This window comes from Rhododendron vialii, chromosome 3a (assembly GCF_030253575.1).
Source record: "Rhododendron vialii isolate Sample 1 chromosome 3a, ASM3025357v1".
Taxonomy (NCBI): Eukaryota; Viridiplantae; Streptophyta; class Magnoliopsida; order Ericales; family Ericaceae; genus Rhododendron; species Rhododendron vialii.
Window position 1 is genome coordinate 15323687 of NC_080559.1, and position 16283 is coordinate 15339969.

General features: G+C 39.8%; 1 protein-coding gene across 2 annotated transcripts; it reads left to right on the forward strand.

Annotated features, from left to right (window-relative positions):
- Positions 1 to 9904: 9904 nt before the first annotated feature.
- Positions 9905 to 15304, forward strand: LOC131318684 (thioredoxin-like 3-2, chloroplastic). 2 transcript variants are annotated; one of them, XM_058348609.1, is made up of 5 exons: positions 9905 to 10319; positions 12177 to 12251; positions 14575 to 14641; positions 14986 to 15003; positions 15087 to 15304. In XM_058348609.1, the coding sequence occupies exons 1-5, from the start codon at positions 9997 to 9999 to the stop codon at positions 15189 to 15191; spliced, it is 588 nt and encodes a 195-aa protein (XP_058204592.1). In that variant the 5' UTR covers positions 9905 to 9996; the 3' UTR covers positions 15192 to 15304. The 2 variants fall into 2 exon arrangements, with proteins under 2 accessions (XP_058204592.1, XP_058204594.1); XM_058348611.1 differs by lacking the exon at positions 14986 to 15003.
- The last annotated feature ends 979 nt before the right edge of the window (positions 15305 to 16283 follow it).

Below are 16283 nucleotides of genomic sequence, written 5' to 3' on the forward strand. Positions count from 1 at the left end.
AGATTTGGCTTGTGAGATTAATTTGTTCCCAGTGGAAGTTGTTATGGAGGAGTTTACTGCTGCAAAAGGGCTTGTGGCTGGCCCCAAACAACCACCACCCCAATGATGATCCTAACCTGGAATTGTCAAGGAGTTGGGCGTACCCTGACAACCCAGGCTTTAGGTGATATGGTGCGTAAAAATTGTCCATCCATCGTTTTCCTGATGGAGACAAAGAATAATAAGGTCAAGATGGAGACCATCCGTCGTAGATTACAGTTTAATTTCGGTACATATGTAGATCCCAAAGGGCTTTCCGGAGGGCTAGCTTTATGGTGGAATAACGACGTTTCTATTCAAGTCAAGTTCATGAATAAAAATCTGTTGCATACCGTCATCTCTAACCAAGCTGATTCCTCGTGCTGGGCGGCCACCTTCGTCTACAGGTGCCCTTCACATGCAGGTAAAGAGCTGGTTTGGAATGAAATTAGGAACATTGCTTGTCCAGAGAGATTTCCTTGGTTGTGCATTGGAGATTTTAATCAAGTTTTAAGTGTGGAGGATAAGAAGGGGGCAATACCCCCAATCTGGAGAGAATTAGGATTTTTCGAGAGCTTTTTGAAGATTGTGGTTTGACTGATCTCGAAGGGAAGGGTCTCAAGTTCACTTGGAGAAATAACAGGGCTAATGGGGAGTTCATTATGGAAAGAATCGATATGGCTCTTGCCAATGCGAGATGGAAGGAGGTGTTTGACACGGGAATGTTATTTGTAGAAGTGGCTGTAGGGTCTGACCATGACCCTTTGGTTCTAAATACTAATTTCAGCCTGAACAGAGTAAAAAAAAACCCTTCAGATTTGAGTCATTTTGGACCACTGAGGATAGGTGCCAGGAGATTGTCTCTGAATCCTGGAACCAAAGGGTGGAAGGGTTTAACATGTTTCGTTTGTGTAAGAAATTAAAGGGGTGTAAAGAAAGACTTAAAGAGTGGCACAGAAATAATTTTGAAGATTTACGCTTTCAAATTGCAATGATCAAGGATAATTTGGAGGATATACAGAAAAGGCATGAAGGAGGATTCAACTCGGAGCTCTATATTGAAGAAAAGGTTTTGATTACTAAGCTGGCCGATCTATGGCAAAAGGATTCCATGTTTTGGCATCAAAGATCTCGTGTCAATTGGCTTCATTTGGGGGATAGGAATTCTCGATTTTTCCATTTGACTATTATCTAGAGGAGACAAAGGAACCAAATTGCCAAGTTGAAAGATGAAAATGGTGAGTGGCAAACGGACCCAGACCTCATTGCAAATGTCATTCAGAATCACTTTCGAAAATTGTATGCCATGCCTCCTTGTCGAAATTTTGATGATGTTATCTCCTTGGTGAACCCCATCATTTCAGAAGAAGCCAATGCTGCCCTTACTAGGCCTGTTTCTATGGAGGAAGTCAAAGCTTCTGTCTTTCAAATGGGGCCTTTAAAAGCCCCAGGGTCTGATGGCTTCCTTGGATTGTTCTATCAGAAATACTGGCATGTGGTTGGTGGGGATGTGTCCACTGCAGTCCAAAATTTCTTCCAAGAAGGTCACATGTTAAGCGAGCTAAATCACACGAACGTCACTCTCATTCCCAAAGTGAAAAACGCTGAGGACATAAGCCAATTTCGTCCAATAAGTCTCTGCCGCTTCAACTACAAGATCGTGTCCAAAATCCTCGCTAACAGGTTGCAACCTTTCATCCATGATCTCATTTCAGAGCAACAATCAGCGTTTATTCCGGGAAGGCAAATACATGACAATGTGGTGGTAGCGCATGAAGTTTTTCACTTCTTAAAGCGGAAGAAATTAGGGAAAAAAGGGTATATGGTTGTTAAAGTGGATTTGAATAAGGCATATGACAGAATCTGTTGGGATTTCCTTTTTCAAGTCATGGAGAGGATGGGCTTCAGTGCAATTTGGATCAACTGGATTAAGGAATGTACTAGCACGGTTAAATACTCCATCAATGCGAACGGAGAGCAGATTTGCAATGTCATCCCTAGCAGGGGGATTCGTCAAGGTGATCCCATTTCTCCCTACCTGCTCCTCATTGTGGCCAATGTGTTCTCCATCATGATCAACAAGGCTGTTAGTAACAAGTCGTTGGTAGGTATTCGAATGAGAAAGAAGTGCCCTATGGTGTCTCACCTGCTGTTTGCGAATGATTCCCTTATCTTTCTGGAAGCTGATCCAAGGTACTGCACCAACTTCCTCCATTTAATGTCGTGTTTCAGCGATGCTTCTGGTTTGACAGTTAATCCCCATAAATCGAGTTTATTTTTCTCTCCAAACACTCCTTCTGGTTTGCTAGAAGATGTAAAATCTATTTTTGGAATGAATGAGATGGATAATGGTGCTAAGTACTTAGGTCTTCCCACCTTTTGGGGGAGATCAAAGAAGGACTCTATGGTATATATCAAGGACAAAATTTTGAGAAAGGTGCAGGGCTGGAATAAGAAAACCCTCCTTCAAGCAAGCAAAGAAATCCTCATAAAATCTGTGGTCCAAGCTGTGCCTATGTACCCTATGTCATGTTTTAAAATGCCGTTGTCACTGTGCGCTGCCCTTAACTCAGTTATTGGTAAGTTTTGGTGGGAGAATGGAGAAAATGGTGGGGGTATTCACTGGGGATCATGGGAGAAATTGACAGCCCCCAAAAGTAGTGGTGGTATGGGTTTTCGTGACTTCGAATCATTAAATTGCGCACTTTTAGCAAAACAATTTTGGCGGATGATCACGAATCCTAATGCTTTCTGGGTCAATGTTTTGAAGGGTCTTTATTTCCCTAACAGTTCATGTATGGATGCCAAGAAGGGTCCTCCACCATCATGGCTTTGGAGCAGTCTCTTGGAAGGTAAGGCACTCCTTGATAAAGGGCTTAGATGGGTTGTGGGCACTGGGGATAACATTCAATTTTGGGGTGATTGTTGGGTTCCTAGCTGGGAAGAAGGGAAGATCACCTCTAACCCATCAAATGACTGTTTGTGGAGTAAAGTTTCAAACTTCATTGACAAATCTACAATGACATGGAATGAAGGAAAACTCAAAAGTTGTGTTACCAAAGATGAAACCAATGCCATATTAAAGATTCCTATTAGCATCACGAAGTCTGAAGATAAAGTAGTTTGGGGCCCCAACAAGTCTGGCAAATATACTGTCAAGTCAGGATATGTCCAAGCTTACAACTTGAAAGCTAGAGTGAGAATCCAAAGGCCCTCTTCTTCTCGCAATATTCCTCAGAAAGTATGGACAAAGCTCTGGTCCATTCCCACCATTCCAAAGGTACGTAACTTTATATGGAGAGTTGTGCGTAATTGGATGGCATCTAAGGAAAATCTCTACAAGAAGAAATGTGCTCACTCTCCGCTTTGTCCGATCTGTGAAAAGGAAATCGAATCCATTAAGCATATTCTGTTCAGATGTCCATGGACTAAAGCTGTCTGGTTTGGGTGTGGCCTAACTTACTGGATTAATGAGCAATCGACAGTAACGGTGGATAAATGGGTGGAAGATATTCTATGTGGTAACATGGCTAAGGAAGTCGGAACTGAGGTGGTAGGTCTGGTATTTCAAGTTTGCTGGTCCATATGGAAGGCGCGTAATGACTGTGTTTTCAATGGTAACCTTCCTAATCCTGATAGAACAATTGCCATGGCAAATCTTGCAAACACATATTACCTCCAGGCCACGTACAAGGTTAGCGAAGGTAGGGGGTTCTCAATAATCCTAGAAGAATGGAAAGGTGGGTTCCACCCCCTAGTAACTGCGTTAAATTCAATTGTGATGGAGCATTTTCGTCTTCCCGCAGCAAAGCTGCCTTTGGTTTTTTAGCCAGAAATAATGGTGGACAAGCACTTTTTTGGAGATCTTGACGAATCATTGCCTCCTTGGCACTCTTTACAGAAGCTTGGGCCCTTCGTATAGCGTGTGGGGCTGCTACTGATATGGGCATTATGGATGCAATTTTTGAATCTAATTACAAGGAGCTGATCGATTGTTTTTTGAAGGAAGGCCACCACTGCCAATGGGAAATTTCCTCTCTGGTTGCTGATGTCAAATGTTGGGCTAAAGGGAGAAACTGGAAGTTCTCATGGGTCTACAGGAAACAAAATTGTGTAGCTCACAGGCTTGCTTCTTCAAGTTTTGATAGGAATTCTGGTATTTATCCAGGTTGCATCCCGCTTGGGATTGAGGATCTCATTGCTAGAGAAAAACCCCCTTAGTTTTTATTTTATTTTATTTTCTGTAAGGTTTGTCATTTCAAAAAAAAAAATCAAAAGTAATAGGTTTCTAAAGTTAGAAATAATCAAATTTCAGGTTTTGGATAACCAAAACTAACAACTTTTTGCCAATAACCAAATTAGTGGAACCAACATATTCTCAATCAAATGCATCTATCATTACACAAAAACATTTTCTCTCTTCCCTTTTACTCTCTTTTTTCACAATATTTTCAACAACAAAAAAAACATTTTACTAAAAAAATGTTTTTTATAAACAGTTTTTTTCTCAAAAAAAAAAAACTATTTTTATACAAAAATATGCAATTCTTTTTTTGAAAAACTATTTTTTTAAATGATTTTTTTCAAAAACCTTTTCTTATGTGAAAACTATTTTTGAAAAAAAAAATTCAAAAACTATTTCTATTTCAAATAAATAGTTTTTATTAGTTTCAAAACTATTTTTAGAAAAATTATTTTTTATGTTCACAGTTTTTAATTTTTCGTAGTTTGAAAAGGTGATGTGATAAGTTTTGATTATCCAATTTTGATTATGCCTTGTAGACCTCTAAATTGCTAACCTTAGTAATCTTTTAAATGGATAATCAAAAGCCGATATGGCAACTTTTGATTATCAATTTTTTATTATGCCATTGTGGATAGCCTAATCCTCCTTCTAGGAATTGTTGGCTTATTGCTTTTATTTCTAATTTATGGGTTAATTTGGTGGCTTTCTATCCTTTCCCGTTTTGGTTGCTCTGGCATATGATTGTCCTTACCATATGTGCCAATATAGTTTGGTTCGTTTACCACGCGGTTTTCTATAAAATGAATTGTGCCTCTGCAAACGAGCCAAGCATTTGTAATAGAGTCGAGTTTCAACTAAATTGAACTCAACTCATTAATTTACTAGACAAGCTCAAAACTCATCTCGTCTGCTAACCAGCCAAGCGGAACCTCTGGTTGTTTGCGGAACAACTCTAGTATCGTTTGCAACCAACGGCCTCGAAGCTCTCAGAGCATCTCCAATCAATCTCTATAATGCGCCAAATCTCTATTGAGGAGAACTTTTCTAATTTATTCCTTCTTTTTTTACATTTTTGTATTTTATAAGAGAATCTTGGATTGATCTATCGTCTTTTTTAAACATTTGATCTCAAAATTTGCTTTCCCAACACATAGGGAGGAGTTATACCTACTTGCTCATTCGTCTTGATAGCTATTTGTAGTTCCTTCACCACCTATTGTTTCTTTGTCACATTTGACTGACGTGGATCGATTACGCTTACTACGGGGCTACTTGGGCCGGGTTTTAGACCAGGCTTTGCAAGGGGATTTCAATTTCAATCTTACTATACGATACGCCTCAATTGAACGATTCGCTGCAATTGAAACTTCTTGGATTTCTCTTCTTTCTTTTTAGAGCCGAACTGTAACTAGCCCCGAAGGGAACCGCCCGAAGGTGTCCTTCTGTGCTTCCGCAGGATAGCCATTTGATCGTGATTGTACGATATAGATCAAAGTTCATGAAAATGCAGGTTCATGAAGACGGATATTCATCTCGGACGTGGATTTCCTCTTTATTTGTCAACATAAGTTCGAAGAAAGTCCTTTGCTCTTTCCTTCATCCTCACGCTTGCTACTATTGATCTCAATGCGCGAACCTTGCTATGAGACCTCAAGAGAGCCCCTATTAAGTAAAGTAACCATAAACGGGAATATCGTTTCGTTGCCTATTTCTCTGTACATAAAACATGAGTTAGGTATCTAACTTTGATGAAAGGGACCCGATACCTTCTTTCAACTCTAGGAACCGGTTTTTCTCTTCTATTAAATGAAAGTAAGGACCGATGACCATCAACGGACCTTTAGAATCTATCTTATAACATCCTTACGAAAATAGATTATTTGCACAGATATGCTGAAATAAGGCCTATATTCGCATTCGCATTTGAATTGACCTCTCGTACTGAGACCAATGAGATGGCTTGAACCCAACTTTCTACTAAATCAAAGAAGCCATATAGAAGAGAGCTACCAAGTCTCTTCCTAAAGTCAGGAATGCGCCCCGGGCTGCTCTATCCTTTCTTTGAGGACCTCGGGGGTTAGGAGGCTAACCTTTCTTTCCTGAATTTGTTAGATTGCCACTAGTTCCAAGATTGGTAGTTGGGCTCTGCTCGCTTGGTTGGTCATTCCCTTCTCTATTGGTTGATGGATAGGTGAGCGCATGCGGTTACTTTAGAACGAACCAGTCGATGGCAAGCTCTAGCTTAGCTGGCGATAGGAGGAATAGATGACACCGAAACTGGACTGGAAGATGGAGAAAGCTTGGGTAAATGCCGGCAGAGGCACTCGAAAGAGATGTTGGTTCCGGTGGGGTCTAACAAAAAGTGCCACCTCCCCCACCCAATCTTCTCAACTCAATAAGGGCGGGCACTCAGGATGGAGAATGAACACTCGACCGGAGAGGGCTGGATCCAACTCCTAGCCTTTCTTTATTGCCATCCTCCTTTTAAAGCATCCCGTTCTTCGATTTCTGATTCATATGCATATCAAGACTGACCAAGCAAGGGTTAGCCCAACCGAAGGAAAGAAAATGACAAACGAAGAAAGATACATTCCAATTGCTCCTAAGGTAAGGGCACGTGTCTACTGAGAAAGCCGTTCCCCATTGACGGAGCTCAGAAGGTTTCATTTCTTCCAAAAGGTTGGCCGAAGTCAAATGAATGAAGTAGGAAAGTTGTCTCAGAGTCATCTTAAGATAGGAGTATAATGCTTTATCCGTTTCATTCCCTATTGAATAGGTGAGTGAAAGACCGTAATCCAACTAAAAGAAGGTGGGCACTTGCACCGAGTAAGAAGGATAAGTCAATCCCATAATTTGCTCACTTGCTAGCGCTCAACCCCTTGTTTTGGTCAGCAAAGGAGAGATTCGCTAACCGGAAAGACAGATCGACCCTTTGACATAGACCGATACAGAAAATAGATGACCGTTAGCAGAAAGACCGATGACCTTATTTCCTTCCACTCAAGAACTAAAGGAATGGAAAGACGACAGACCGATAGCCAATGCCGTTACTTGAAGAGGGCAGGAGATCCAGAAATGAATTTCTCTCCGTAACCTTGAAGAACGGATAGAGCAGAAATAGATGCAGCCAAGGTCTTGATTCTCTGCCTTAATCTTTTCGGATAGTATGATAGGACTACTCGGATAGGAATGCCTACTCGGATAGGACTACTCGAGGCGGGTTGCCTTTTTGCGCCAGGACCTTAGAGGCATAAGATGGGAGTAGCCCTACTAGCCTTCTGAAATTCCTTGATCAAGAAGAAAGGAAACTTGGGAAGGAACATGGGCATATTCACGTATGGAGATGCGAATTCAGGGAGGCCATGGATGTCGCGGCCTGGCCAATCATAATGTGGTTTCCGGAACCCGACAAAAAACCTCCTACAATGGAGCGGTTCACGCCTTATATGCTTAAAGTCTTCCAAAGGGAGCCTTTTGGGACCTCCATTTTAGATACCAAATCTTTAAAAATTAAGAAGGTTCCTCTAAGATTCCACCATAAAGTAAAATTAAAAAAAAAAATTTGAAGAGTAAATTACAATATAGAGATTTGGAGCATTTGTAGAGTTTGGTTAGAGTTGCTCTCGGATAGAGGTGTCAAATGGGCCGTGCCGGCACGACACGACACGAGCACGGCACAGGCACGGGGTAGCACGGCACGTCACAGGGATGGTATTGGCCTGGCACGGTACGACACAGCACGATTGTAGTGGGCCCGGGGCACGGCACGGGCACGGAAGTGGGCGGCACGGCACGGGAATGACACGAAAGTTGGCCTGGCACGGCACGACACGGTTGTAGACGGGATCGTGTCACGGGCAGGAAAAGTGTACAGGAACGGCACGACACAGCACGGTTCTAGCAAGGCACGGGCACGGGCATGGGCACGACCCGGCACGACATGGGCACGAAAGGGCACAACACGAGGCACGGGAAAAAAAATAAAATAAGCCAAATGACTTTTTTTTTAAATTTTAAAAAAATTAAACAATTTCTATTCGGTAAAAAATATTTGTTTACCTTTTTTTAAAGATAAACAACTAAGATATTTAATTTTTTTAAAAAAATAATTTATTAAAAAATCATGTTTTTAAAAAATTATTTTTTCACTTTTGAAAAACTATCAAATTTTATTCGGTAGAAATATTTGTTGTGTTTTTGTTAGTAAAATTAAATAGGCTTTGGACCTTTGGTTTGCAAATTTAACATTACAATACAAGATAACAAGTAAAATTAAAAAAACTTATCAAAATATTTATGGTGCAAGAGTAATTTAATATGAAAGGAAACGTGCAAAAGTCATATATTATTTACCCCAAATCTAACATGAAATAAAAAAAAAGTATCAAACAAAAAAGAAAAAAATACATAGTAGAAATAAGGGAAAAAACATATAAATAAGGGTTAGCTGGACAGCCTGGACTAGGACAATAGGACTATTTGTAATATGTTATTTTTGTAATTGTTAAATTTTACTTCATTAAGACCAATAATTTCTTTTTAATTAGGGGTTGTAATATGTTATTTTTTTAATTGTTAAATTTTTTTGGCGTGCCATGGTATATGAAAATGCAGAGTCCATTGTTATTTTTTTCTTTTCATTGTGAATTGTCATCTCCTTTTTCTCTTCTGCAAGTTACAGAGTGATTATGATATTCTGAGACCGAGTGTAGACTTTTTGCCTAACATAATTTTCGTGCACTAGTAGGAGCGTAAAACGGTAAAAGCTTTTTTAAGAAAACACCTCAAACTATTCAAATGTGCGACAATAAGAATTGAAAGCGCAACTGCAGATTGATTGAGCCATTTACCAAACTCGCTTGTGTACTAACCAAAAAGTAGTCTAAGATTTATTAAGTAGGAAGCTGGAAAAGCGAGGAAAAAGAGGGGACGTTAAAAAAAAAAAAAGGAAAAAGAATGGGCAACCGAAGCTGAATAGCAACTTCGCTCTCTCTCTCTCTCTCTCTCTCTCTCTCTCTCAAACATACACACTCATCCCTTGTTTTTTATGAGGATGCAGTGAATGCAAGGATCTCTCTATCCTTACCCAATGTCGCTGAGTTTCCAATATGTCAAAAAATCAAATGCATACAATGGTTACATGTCTGATGCAAGATTAGTTATGCCTTAAGTCAACCCACACATGTTAGGACAGACTAAAACGACATGACTTCAAACGGCACGGCACGGCACGATCGGACACGACACGATTAAGTAAATGGCCGGCACAGCTTGACACGATTGAAAACGGCACGGCATGACATGATTTAAGAACACGGGCTGGCACAACACGACACGATTTAAGAAAGCGGACCGACACGACACGATTTAAGAAAATGGGCCGGCACGACACAACACGATTTCAGAAACGAGCCGGCACGACACGACACGATTGGCAAATGGCACAGCACATCATGACACGATTTAAGTAAACGGGCCGACACGGCACGACACGATTGACAAACGGCATGGCACGATTGACAAACGGCACGGCACGACACGATTTAAGTAAATAAAGTAAACGGACCGGCACGGCACGGCCCATTTGACACCTCTGCTCTCGGAACACGTAACAGCTACAGTATATATTGTGAAACCAATGCTTCCTGAGCAAATTTACTCTTCTGCAAACCACATACTAAATTCGAACACAAATTACACAGAGACATATACTGATATACATACGTGAACAAATGCCCTATTCTACGCGAATCTCTCCGACCTTCAATCTTCTCCATCAAACCAAACCACAGTGTTTTTCATTTGACATTTCTGGGTTCTATCAACACTTCTCAAATCCATCTTCTTTTGCGATTAATCGTGGTTTGTGTTCGAGTAGCATACGTGTGGTTGGTGGGCGTATTAAAGCATTGACTAGTCACAGCGAAGAAGGTCCCGTTCAGGATCTCGACTCTTCGCCGGTTTCGGTTGATTTAGAGCCGATTGCGTGCGAGAGCCAGTTCGATCGGGTCGTCTCCGAGGCACAACGGCTCGATGAACCGGTTGTGATTCTGTGGTACGTATCTGGGTTTTGATTATGGCGCTCTTCTCTTTGTTTTTGGTTCAATTTGGTGAGGCTTTTGGTTTCAGTTTTTAGGTTATAGCAATTGGGTTCTTTGAATTTTTCGCTTGTATAGCAACTGCAGTTGGCTATCGTAATGGTTGTTGTTGCCAAATTATAGCAGCTCCAATAAAATAAAATAAAACACATCTCCAATTGCTTGCTAGGGCTGTTAAAAAAAGGCAATGCTAAATTTAGTGGAAGAGCAAGAAATATATTAATCACAACTCACATGTGCATCTAATACAACTGAAAAAAGACCTATTGCACACGAGTGAGACAAATAACACATCTAAATCAAACAAGGATACACTGGCGATAAATTGATCAGACGATCGTCGGAGTAGTGCATGCAAGTTGTCGATGTCCAGCTGTCACAGTCATGGTAGTTCCACTGTTTGACGAGGCTTTCCACAGAAACTGACCGATACCAACCAAGTGACTCTAGCGCCCCCACGTAGAGAGCATTTTGTGCGAGGTTTGGCTATGCCAAATTTGTCAACTTGCACTTTCCCTCTATCTCTTACAGTGGATTTGATTAATATACGGCATGTGTGTCCGGCGTTGTGAGAGAGAGATGGATGAAAAAAACATTTCACCCAAGGAGCAAGATCACGAAATTATAATATTGTGGCACCTGTTGTATACCAATATCTGCTTTTGGGGCATCCTCATTTTAACATTTCCCATTGGCTGGATTGACAAATGACTAGCTACTGCTACGAGTGCATCTTTGATAGTCGGATATCTAAAGGACTAACTACTGCTGGCAATGGATAGTGTCAAATTGATACGTTTTTGGCAATTGTTTGCCAATGGTATTTGTTATGTCTTGCATGTTCTGCACGAAATGTCGTATCAGAATGTGTTTTCTGGGCCCCATGGCGAGAGAGAGAAGTTGCCTTTCTAAAATCTAGTTCTTCTAAACTCAGGTGCTAAATTTGGCACGATACATAATAATGGGGAAATTTAACAAGCCTTCTACCTAGCTATTGGAAAGCTTGGCTCTGGTTTTTGGCAATAGCATGGCATTTAGCTTGCCATTGGAGAAGCTCTAATTGCAGTTTCGGAATAGGGCAGGGTAGCGGCTATCTTTTGGTGGTGCATATGGAATTCTTATTTCCTTCTGTAAAATGTCTGAAAACATTAAGAACATGTCATCAAATTGATCTTTGTGATTGTTCATTTTGATATTTTTTTTGTTGCTAATATCAATGAAGCACGAATTTAGCATGATGGTGTCCACCATCCGTAATTGAATTAGCTTTATCCAAAGTTGTGTGTGATAGTATGCCTATTTTTATGTTAGTGTCAATATAAGTAACAAAGTTGCCTAATGTTTTTTACAGCTTAAGCTTTTAGTTGAGTTGGTGGGCAACAATTTAACTTGGTTGCTGTTCAAAAAAAAAAAAACTAACATGGTTTTGGCCCATGGAATAGATCTTATCTTCGAACCTCACCGATTCATGCGTTTCCGGTATTTAGAATCCTTGCACATATATGACCAGTTAACAGTGCAGATCTGGACTTGAGAGAGCTTGTTAAGAAGATAAACAATAAAGGTTACCCCTCTCACCAAACAACTTCTGGTTTTAGGTGTCACAAAACAATTAAGTTATCCCTCTCTCCAAACATCTTAAGCTTTTAGATGCATTTATGCATTTATACATGTATGTTTGTTCACTCTATACATATATGGTTTTATGCGTTTTTCAAGATTGAAGTTTGTTTGTTGAAATTGAAGGTTATTTTATCGAAGAATATTGAATGTGTGGAGTTGATTTGTTAACTACTGCCCACTTGGATTTGTAGGATGGCAAAATGGTGCAGGAAATGTGTATATTTGAAACCAAAATTGGAAAAACTTGCTGCAGGTTACTATCCGAGGTAATCTTAGATTTCTGTTTGGCCATCCGATATTATCTTTCTAGAACTGCAGGTGGTTGGATGATATTGTTGTATGAGTATTTGGAAGAAATTGAATATTGTTTTGTTGCCTTCAGGCTTCAGTCCTTTTGTCGTATAGTTGGAATGAATTTCCACTTTAGATGTGGAGGTGAGAAAATGTTCTTTTTGAAAAGGGAGGTGAGAAATTGTTGGTCTATCACTATGTCAAGCCATACCACTTGCACGCTATTGTGGGCGTATTCAAGTCTTTCCATTATGATCATTGGGCATTAGCCTTTAAATCTTTCACATGCTGAACTTTCCGGGAACGATAGTTTACTGAACTTAGTGCACTCCAAATGCCAAAAACAAACATGTTCTTGTAGGGCTTTGGCGAGAGGTTTGTTTTACGTAGGGCTTTGGCGTTTAGGACGGCCAACATTTGGTTTTGATTTGAGTGGAATTCTCTTTCTACCTCCTAAATTAACTAGAAAATGAAGTTTGAACAAGAATTTAACAAAGGCAAGATCTAGGGGTTTAAACCACCCATAACTTAGGCCGTTTAATGCTTCTCATAGATAACTCAAGTGAGAATCGAGGATAATCGTTCTCACTCAGAAGATTTAACCATGAAAATCGAATCTTGAAATAGGGGTTTGGAAATGGAAAGAAACCCTTTTAAGCATTTTATCAAACACCTAGAGTGTCATGGTTCCAAGCATTGTGTGTACCAAGAAATTTGTCTACACACAATCAAAGAAGTTAACACTACTCAAAGTTTAGACCAAAAATTATGGTTTTCTATCCTTTCACAAACCAACAATTAGCATACAATGTGAGAGAAGCCTTTAAGACTACTCACTCATGGAAGATGAGAATAACATTAAATGAGAAGAAAGAGAGTGGAACATCAGTAAATAAAAACTGACTTTATAGAGAGATCTCAAGAGTACTTACAACATTAATGAAGATGAACTACCCCAAAACCCAACAATCAATGCCCTATTGAAGAGGGATTAAGAGTAGGAGGGGAGAGAGAGAGAGAGAGAGAGAGAGAGAGAGAAATGGATGATCTAGAAATCTGGGATTCTCTAGTGTTTATACCCCCTAAAAAATGTTACAAAATTCCAAAATGCCCTTGGCTAAAACAGGATCGGGCACAAAAGTTGCCAAAATTTTCCAGGCGCTACCGGTACCAATGGAATAGCTGGTACCGGTAGCCAGCTTTTGTGTTGCAGTTCTGATCAACAGCTACTGGTACCAAGGGTAAGGCTGTTATCGGTATCCAGCTCTCTTCCTTTTGGTTCTGATCAACTAGTACCGGTACCAAGGGTGATGCTGGTACCGGTACCTCCTGGTTTTCCTGGCTTCTTCTCCCCTTGGCCCTTTGACGTCCCGAGCACTTTCTGATGCTTCTATTCATGACTCTTGGGACTTGGTGGCGGAGTGTCACATGGCCTTGGGTACTTGGACACAGTTGGGGGCTATCAATGGCGTCTAAACGTGCCTTATTCTCACGATTTACCTATAACTATCAAAAGACACACCTTGCGCGGAAATCGATCGGATTAAATCATTAAGCAAATTTAATCCCGTGTGTGTGACAAAAACGAGAGGGATAAGCCCCATTATTTACACTATTGTGAGCTTGTCAAGCTGGCAGGAAGCTATGTAGAGAATAGAGATTGACATTGTAAAATATGATAAGTAGACAAATCGATTAAAGAAAGGACAGGGTCCAGTCTTTGTGTTGGCTTTATCAATAAATAAATTCTTATTTTACTGAAAAGAGAGAAATAAATCCAAACAACCATAATACATGTTGATACTTGATGCTCAAACTTCTTCATCCTCGGGATTAGTTAAATGATTTACATCCTTGGAAGGACTCTCATATAGTCAGAATTTCTACATAAAAGATCGTGCATTGACAAGACGGGAAGAAATTACCCTATTACAAAGTAATTCGGAAGTAAGGAATTTACCTTGATAGAAGTTGGCATCACGCCTTACGTGGGTTTCCTGGTTGTCTCCTTCTCTCCATTTGTTTTTTCATTTTATATTTACTCCTTTTTTCCAACTTGAGAAATTTCCAGATCGTGTGATTTCCTTCTTGTGTACTTTGTCACACAGACAAAGCGGTAAACAAAGTGCAATGCATTTTACTTCCATTTGTTTGTCTACGTTTCTTGGTTACGAACCAATTGCACAATGCACATCATGTGTTTGTTACTGTATGTGTAGCTATTTCTAGTGTATGTTGCCAAATCTCACTTTGGGGTGAGTCAATATTTGGAAATTAATGTTGTATGTATTGATGCAGGATACGATTCTACTCTGTAGATGTGAATAATGTTTCACACAAGCTTGTGGTTCGTGCAGGAGTAACTGTAAGTCATTTTGCAAATAATACCTCAGATGTTGGTGTATGCTTTGCCTGCAAATTGTATGCAAGAATTTTTTATGCTTTCCTGGAATGAAAAGTAGAAAAGTGAAACAAAATCGATAAAAAGAGCTATGGGAGTCATTTCATGCTTTACTAATTAATGAAGCTAAGAAAACATCTGGACCCTTTCCTTTCTTCGACAACCTGCTGTGAGAGTCCCCTTTCTTTCTTTTTTTTCACTAGTCCTAGGGATTTTGTATTGCACTGCACGTGTAAATTCACAAGAAGGGTGATTGATGGTTAATTCTAACATTTCATGCATGTGGGGGGACTCCGAAATATGTGCAGAAAATGCCAACAATACAGGTAAATTATGGATTTGGTTTTCCTTTTAGAATCGGACAATATCCTCTCTCATCTTCCAATAGTGAGAAATGACTATGTAACAGTTGTGGAAGGATAGCAAGAAGCAGGCAGAGGTAATTGGAGGCCACAAAGCACATTTGGTTGCTAATGAGATCCGTGACATGATCGAAAATGAGTTTTCCGTGTAACTTTCTTCTTGATATGCAAATCTTCTAGTCTTGATTTTGGTTTTTTTCTTACAGATTCGTAACTTCAAATTCCCTTGTAATTCTTCGTTTATAATGTAAATGAGTTAAACTGCCGTATATAGAAATACACAGTGCTAGCATATTTGTTTTTGTTTTGCCTGTGCTACTGTGCATGGAAATCATTCTTCTGACCTGGAACAAGAGACATATGAATACTTCTGTAGTGATGTTGTGCTGGCCTAAAAACTGGTGCCTGCCTGGTGGTCATCTTCTATCTATTGACTATACGTAGTTTGGTGTTCATATGAAAGGTACTTGTCAGATAAGATTTTGCGTCCAGTGAAAAAGCTTTGTTCTGCCCCTTACTTTGTATTCTCTACATACATCGTATTTATGAGAATCAGCCTTTGTACATGCTAGTTAGAATAAACTCTATTGCATATGTCTTGACTTGTACTATCCTCGAATTTATTTTGGGGCTGCTTTGCAGCACATGCTAGTTGAGCTTGAAGCTCGTGTTGAGGTTTAGGGGGTCATAGCTCTTGTCTATTTCTGTAATAGAAATCGTTTGTAGTTGTTTCAATGAATTTTTTTTATTACTCTCTCTCTCTCTCTCTCTCTCTCTCTCTCTCTCTTCCATGTAAGTGCACTAGGATTCTGGGAACAACAATACTCAATACCACGATGATTGCTTGGTGAATTGAAGCATCCTTGCTCGAAAATTGAAATAAAAACTCATCTTTTTTGGTCTACAAATGGTTGTCATTTCTTCTTTAAATTCCCTATCTTTTTCCTGCCCTACACAGAGAAACAATAACTCCGTTAAGGAAGAGAGAGAATCGTGGGATTGGTCCTCAATACGCGTAAGCAGGCAGGAGTTATCAAAAAAAAAAGGAAGAAGGAGAGGGAGAAGAGGTGATGGTAGTAAAGTTTTAAGGACCAAGTACCAACTAATATGGGACCAAATAGTTAACGCTCACCAACTTTCCAACTCGAGAATGTTTGTTTTTCCGTGTTTTAAAGATTAAGAAACATGCAAAAACTGTTTTCCTTACACTCAAAAAAAGGAAATATCAATTGTTTTCCCTTAGC